We start from the raw sequence: 7,427 nt of genomic DNA, 5'->3' as shown, positions 1-7,427 counted from the left end.
TATCTAAGCCAGATCTCTGGAAGGAAGCGTTTGCACTGCACAAACATGAGATGCAAAATGAAACTCAAGGCAGGAAGCATGCCAAAGTCATTTGGGCCTGCAGCTTGCTGTCCCATGCAAGTCAGACAAAATATTACTTGCCTTTTAGCCATTAGCAGCAGAAGAAAAACAAGTGTTTATTTGTGTCAAACAGTTTCCTCTGCTGGTGGGGAAACCTAAAGTAGAGCTAACACATTAGGAAGAAACTTATGCTTCTCTCAAGTGTTTTACTTTTTAGTAACATGGTTTTGAACTACCCAACTAATGTATAACCCTCTCCCTAGTAGTATTCAGTATCTAGGCAGAAACTCAAGAGAGAGAGCGAGTTGAAAGTCTTCACATCGGGCTGACTGGCAGCACTCCCTCAATTTACCATCCAGCAGGAGTTATGAGGTCTCAGGTTTTCTACCAAATTGAAAAGACACATTTGGGACAAGACTCCAAGAATTAGAGGGTAGCCTTCCTTACCAGGCACAAGGCAGCACTTTAGTAAGCAGAAAGACAAGCACAAAGGCAGCTTATAACCAAGTCTATTCCCACTCCTGGCAGTAGCTATGTGATGAGCCTCTCTCAAACACAGCTTTCACTCAAGTCAGCTCTGTACCCCATAGACACACTGACAGACACCCTTGGCTGCTGGGCATACATGGAATATTTTCAGAGGGGAACAGGTCAGTGAGGGACATTAAACTCCACACTAGAGAATGTTGCATGCTCCATAATTTTTCTTTTTCTACAGATGATGCTATCTTTATTCCTTCGTAACAAAATAGGAGGCAAGTACAATGAATGGAACTGACCTGCACTGTAGCATTCTTGCCTGTGCACTGCTACTTTTGCAACTCCAACTTAATTTCTTTCAACAACCCCACCTCCAAATAGGTTCAGAGAGCAAATAAGAGCATGGCAGATCACTACAGGTATCTGCAGCAATAGGTCTTCACAGGTAGAATCCAAAAAGCTGTCTTGACAAACAGTTCATAGAGAGCACATAGTTCATGGCTTCTACCAGCTGCATATGTTCTAGAGGTTTGTCCAGTCTAGTTCTAAATTTATGCCAAGTAGCAGAGATTGTGTCACTCAAATTGTTTTCCTATCTTTGGTCCAAGATTTTTCTTTGGTTCCAGTACCCCTCCCAAAAAGTATCAAATGCTAGTGTGAGCTGAAAACACTGAGCTTGTTTGCAGGCTGAAAGCACTTAGTTCTCTCTCCAGTCCCTGATCAGTTCTTAGGTTTCTCACTTAGACATATTCTGCTTCTTGGTCTAGAAGAGGAAGTGCTGTGTCTACACAGGGGGCAGAGCAAAGAGGGAGAAAGCAGCAGCCATTCAGGAAAGTAGTGATGTAAGGCAGACTCTTGTTCTGAAAGAGATCCAAGAAATGCTCCTTTCCCCTGTTCACACAACAGTAACAGAGAATAGCACTTCTGCAGCCAGACAGGTGTGCCCTGGATTGCTGAACCTAAGCAGGTCTTGAACACCACTTAAACAGTGAGGGACAACACTGCATGCTAGCACTCTTCTCCAGCAGAAATGCTCAAGAACACTTCTCTGTTTTGGCCCCTGTTTACTTAATTACACACTCCAGTCCCAAAATAGCAGGCTCTACCCATCAGGATCCTTTCCGAGAGGAGACAAGGGGCCTTACTGACTGTGTGCTGCTATACACAGATCTGTGGATCATTAGCACAAGCAAGCCTCCAGCTCCACCATTAATCACTGGCTGACTCACCTGCATTCTGCAGACAGCCTTCACTGAAGAAAGTTTGCAGCTGGCCCAGCTCTGGCTGAGCTTCCTCATACCCACCAACTATCTCTGCTCTCCATTTGTCAATTGTAAGTGATAATTTCTATTCAATCTGATACATATTATAAGAATATAAACAAATGCCTCTCTCTGTATCGTGGCTGCAATCACTTCTCTTTATAGCCATCATTTATTACAGGCAGACAGGTGGCCATAGGGTGGAATGCCAAGGAGGCTATCACCTGGACAATCACCAGGAAACACACTCACATTTACATTCTTGCCAGGCAGGCAGGCAGAGGCACACGCCATTTCTGGGAAAAACTTCACTGTGCTCCAAGATTTTCCTTTCCCAGCTCTGTAAGCCACAGGAGCAAGTCCTAGTATTACCAGCCTAGCCCATCAATGAAGAGCTGATTTTAAATTTAAACTTATTTAGCACTTCTGAAAATAGGCATAGGTTTGAGGATGTTTTGCCCCCGTTGCTTCATTGTACATCTTACCAATTTGATGATACATGCTTTTTTCTAAATATGGCTTGATATACTTGATTAACATATACAAAACACTGGGATGGTAGCAGCTTTGTTGCCCAAATGGAGTTTCAAAGCAGGCTTATTATCTATTACTGCTAGGTACATGTAGTATTTCATTTCAAAAAGACCTTGGAATACAGGAATCATTTCACCTCCCCTTAAAACACTGTCACCTCTAAAATAGATACCTGTCAGGTTACTTCACAACTCACAGACAGCAACAGTCAGGACAAAATGACCAGTATTGCAGTAACAGCACTTACAGAACACAGAATATAATTAACACATTTGTCAAATTGTAGAACAATGACGTTAACACCAGCTCTTGCTTAACATGAAAGGGCCTCAACTTTAAACTGCCTCTGAGACACTGCAGTCCCACAAACACAGCCTAGTCAGAGACCAGTGCAGGATATTAGTTCAGAACACACTTGCACAATCACAGGTTGAGCACAGCCCTACCAGCATTTCTGGAAACAGGCCCTGTGCTCCCCATGCAGGCACTGGTATTCATTAACTTGTTTAGACACAGCAAACTGGACTTTTGCACAGCGTGCTGCAAGGACAGAGCAAGTAAGACTGGAGCAGAAGAGTTGCTGTAGGATCTTGTCATAGCTTTTAACATTACTAACTACCCATCATTCTCAAGCAGTGACATAAGATCTAATGTCATAGCAAAATGCACATTATCAAGTTCAAAAGAACAGAGAGACCAGGGGTCCATCATGCCAAATATCATGCCTCACCAATAACTAGCCCCAGATGCTGGGGAGCCTACCTTCTCTACGTATGCTCTTCTAGCACCTGGTCCTTTCAGGAGTTCATAAGGCCAAAGGCTGCATTCAAGCCATTCCATTTATTAGCCACCAAGGGATTTGCATTCCTAATCTCATTTAGATTCTTGGTCCCCAACAACATTCAAGGAGAATAGATCCTACTGCTAAAGTCAACTTGATACTTGAGAGTATTTCCTTCTGGTCTTCACAAAGCACCCAACAAAACCCCTCTAAGTGTCAATCACAACTGACCACCTGTTTCCCATCATGCACCTACTTCTCTCCAGTGCTGCCATCCCAATAGGCACAGGTAAGAACTCCTTTACTTCTGCCCAGCATAGCAAAATAATTACTCAGTGAGACCCCAGTCTATCAGCAATGTAGTCACATTTTATGGCACAAAGGCAGGCACCCACCTTGAGATATCAATGCCCAGCAGCTCTAGATCTGCAGACCTAGGCAAATCCCTTTGCCTCCTTTAACCCATACTTGCCTACCTTCAAGGTTGATAATACTTTCTTTAGGAACACAATCAAAAGTTACACTATAAATGCCTGAAAAGCATTTTGTGAACACAAATAAAGGTAATCCTAAATATATTAAATGTAACTCCCCAGATTTCCAGTGTTTTACCTAAAGATCATGCTTGGTAAGAGGTGGGTACAACCAAAAGACATTGGCTCAGAGAGAGGTAATAAAGCAAATGCCTTTAACACTTCAGCTTATGACCTGGAGGGTGGAATCAAGTCAGCTGTGGTTGGTTGACCTTGGCTGGAGGCCAGGTGCTCACCAAAGCTGCTCTATCACTCCCCCCCTCAACCAGACAAGGGAGAGAAAAAAAAATAACAAAAAAGCTTGTGAGTTGAGGTAAGACAGGGAGAGATCATTCAACAATCACCATCGTGGGCATAACAGACTCAGCTTAGAAAACATAATTTATTACCAATCAAAAAAAGTGTAATAAGAAATAAAACTAAGCCTTAAAAACACCTTCCTCTTCCACCCCTCCTTTCTCCCCAGGCTTAACTTTACTCCCCAATTCTCCACCTCTTCCCCCTCAGCTGGCACAGAAGGATGGGAATGGGGGTTCTGATCAGTTTATCAGACATTATCTCTGCCATTCCTCCCTCCTCAGAGACTACAAGGCAAAATACTACACAAGATGAGAATCAACCCAACACCCCAGCCACACTGAGACTGCCCTGGAGGTACCCAGAAGCACCTCTTATGGGGGAGTGATGTCGAGTGGTGTGGAAAACAGCCCGGGCTGACTCAGCTCAGCTGTGCTGGCTGCTTAGGGAGGTTAACTCTGGCCTGGCCAGAACCAGGACATCTCCATATCAAATAAGCTTCACTTAGGATAGTCCTAGAACTCAAGGTCAGAAAAGACAAGCTCCAACAGCAATTTGGTACACAGTTTGACATCACATTGCAGGTTCATCCTCAAGTCCACAAACTCTCTCTTATTTCCAGGCATTTTCCCCACTAGGGAAATTATGCTGGATGAAAGTAAACACGTACACTGAGACCTTCATCTAATTTTCACATATCTAAATGCAATGTGTTTCACTTTGCACAGATCACCTGGATTAAATGGAAGTTAATTTTTTTAATCCCTCTTTTTTTTTTTTTTTCTGCTTAAAACTTAAGACTTGGTAAAGGAGGGATAAGACAGGACTTTTTAATACTCTTAGACACTGCTAAGAGGACCCATAAATACGTCTCTTCTTCCTGTGATCCCATTCATCTTGCTGCCTTTCCTACTCCTCTTTGCCAACAATCAGATCCCAGTAAACAACCTCAAGTGAAATTTGCAACTGTCAGATAAACATTAAAAATGCTTCTCTTGTCCTTTCCCATTGATAGTCCCATTAATATTGTAATAGAACAAAAAGTTATGAAAATGAATGCATGCTGGTTTTGGAAGTGAATGATGCAGACAGCAGCTGTGAAATATATACACTTGAATATGCATAGACAAAGAGATGCAGTGCACCCACAAAGAAGTGTGTTTGCACTTACATGTAATATTTTAAGATACAGGATTCAGTTCTCACCTTCTGCTACTGTAGACTGGGAAGCAGCTCCATTGGATTTTGTCTGGTGTAAATTCAACACAAGTAAAGTCAGAATTAAACTACTATGGCTTTTTTTATTATTGAGAAAAATACCAGATCTGTATAATTTTTCTGGACTGTTATTTTTTTAATCTTTATTTTGGGTCAGAAGCTAATATTAAAATCTGATTTGCCTATTTATTACTTCCTCACACCTCCTATATTTACAGCATGCAAATGTCTGGTTGTATGTCTATATAAATAACAAAAATAAATCTGTACCTCAAACTTAAGTGAAGGAGCATGAAAAGTAAATCATAAACATTAAAGTCAAGCTCTTTTATTCAAACTTGCCCTTTAAACACATATTAATTCAAACAGAATCCACTAAAAGGCTCCAAAAAGGAGCAGTTCATTCTTCCCAATCCCACAATAAAAATGTTGTATCTGGTTTCTTCTGTCTAGCCAGATCCCCACTGAAATCATTGACAGTTCTGCAAAATGAAAGACTTCAAATTTGAATCAGGTTTCAAATCAATCCCCAAACTGTCTTAAAATATCATGAGGTACTGTTGCCTTTTCTATATACATTTATATATATATGTATATCCATATACATGTATTGGATTTTCCTATTGGGCTCTTAGATTTTCTGAGCTTTTCACATTCTACTGTATCAGGTTTTTCTGTAGAGATAAAAGCTTTGCATGCTTTCAATAAAATGAGAATTCTTCAAGAGAAAGCAGGATTTCAGAGGCTGGAGTTGTAGGAATACTCCCAGGCTGAAAGGCAGCTGTGGTGGGTTGCTAACCATGCAGGGAGACTCCACAGAGACAAAATCTATCTGAGAGTCTTTTCCCACTTGAACAAGACCTTAGGGCTCTGAACAAAGCCACACTGCCAGTCATATTGTTCTAATTCCCAATTTAGTGAAAGTATGTTGGGTCATTTCATAATGTCAGGCTGCATGTAGGTGCCCCCACTCATCTATTTCTGAAGTCTCTTAATGTTCACACCTAGAATTCGCTCTCTTCTGAGTCTTGTACTTTTCAAATGCCAAGTCCTACATGCTTATACTTCTATATGCAAGCCCAAAGATATTAAACTGGGAACACCAACTGGATCTTTTGAACTCAATGGTTCTCCACTGTTCAGGTCAACTATCAATTTGCACAGAAACCATTCTTTAGTTGACTTATATTAAGGAAAGAACAACAAAAAAAGTATATTAATTTTATACTATTTTCTAAGATCACAAGAATAGAATGTCAACATTCTATTCTTGTGATGTGACTTGCCAACAGTCTTGAAATGTGGTGTGCTTTTACCTGCTATGAAACATCACTGCAAAAGCAAAGTTTTTTTTTTGATGCTCTCATCAAAGTCACAAAAAGGTCAGTCTGTCTTATCAGATTTCAACTGCTCTAGTGCCTTTTGAACTGAAATCTGCTTCATTCATCCACTCTAAAATATTGATTATGGAAAAATTCTACTTTAGACTTCGCCTATTTTAATCACAGATCACCAAAAAGTAATCAACTTCTGGAATTTATATTAAAATTTCTCCTGAGTGGCAGTCAAGCTAGGCATAAGGACTCCAGTTGGAGGAAATTAAAAACTCACATGAGATTATGTTGTAAACTTTAGCTTAAAGTAGCTGTGAGCAAGGGACTGTCCTGCAGTCACAAAATCTGGATAGTCAAGAGGTACTGTGTGTCCTACTACAATGTACTCCACTGATTTAACATAAATACAGTGACTGCAGTTGGTCACTCTTAAAGAATGTTTCCCCAAATACCTCACAGGAAATGTTCAACATATTCCTGGTGCTTTCCTTTGTAATTTATTGCCAAATAATCTTTGATCTGATAGTGCACTACACTTAAACTAGAACATGGTCTTACAAAACTTCCTGGCTACCTTTCACAAGTTGCCAGTGAGTGTTACACTTCAACAGCACCATTTACTGGAAGAGTATACACAAAGACATGAAGTTCCTTCACAATTAAATATTTTCCTTTGCTAACAGTTTATTCACAAAACAACTTTCTTGTTCTAATTCTTTTTGATTTAGAGTTGTGACCATTTATACAAACTCTTTCATATTCATTAATTTAGGGTTTGAATAACTGCTTCTCTTCCTGTGTGGTTAGGCCCCTTTATTTTGTACCATGTTACCATTGTCACAAAAATATCCTTTTCTGTAAGGAGAAAGGTTACCTGGGGTCTTGCACAGTTACCCCACAATTCACTACAAACCAGTTTCAGCTCCAG

General features: G+C 40.5%; 1 protein-coding gene across 1 annotated transcript in view; it reads right to left on the bottom strand.

Moving 5' to 3' along the window:
• Nucleotides 1–1,280: 1,280 nt before the first annotated feature.
• ANGEL1 (angel homolog 1) overlaps nt 1,281–7,427 on the bottom strand; it is a gene marked incomplete at both ends in the record, with an annotated part of 84,476 nt that continues 78,329 nt past the window's right edge. The window contains one exon of the mRNA XM_084262849.1: nt 1,281–1,324. Within this exon, the coding sequence (XP_084118975.1) occupies nt 1,281–1,324 (44 nt within the window). The remainder of the gene's footprint in view (nt 1,325–7,427) is intronic.

The sequence above is a fragment of the Gallinula chloropus genome, assembly GCF_964237585.1.
Source record: "Gallinula chloropus genome assembly, chromosome: 4".
In the NCBI taxonomy this organism is placed as follows: Eukaryota; Metazoa; Chordata; class Aves; order Gruiformes; family Rallidae; genus Gallinula; species Gallinula chloropus.
Note: the sequence above shows the minus strand (reverse complement) of the source record. Positions and strands in the feature narration are given on the sequence as shown.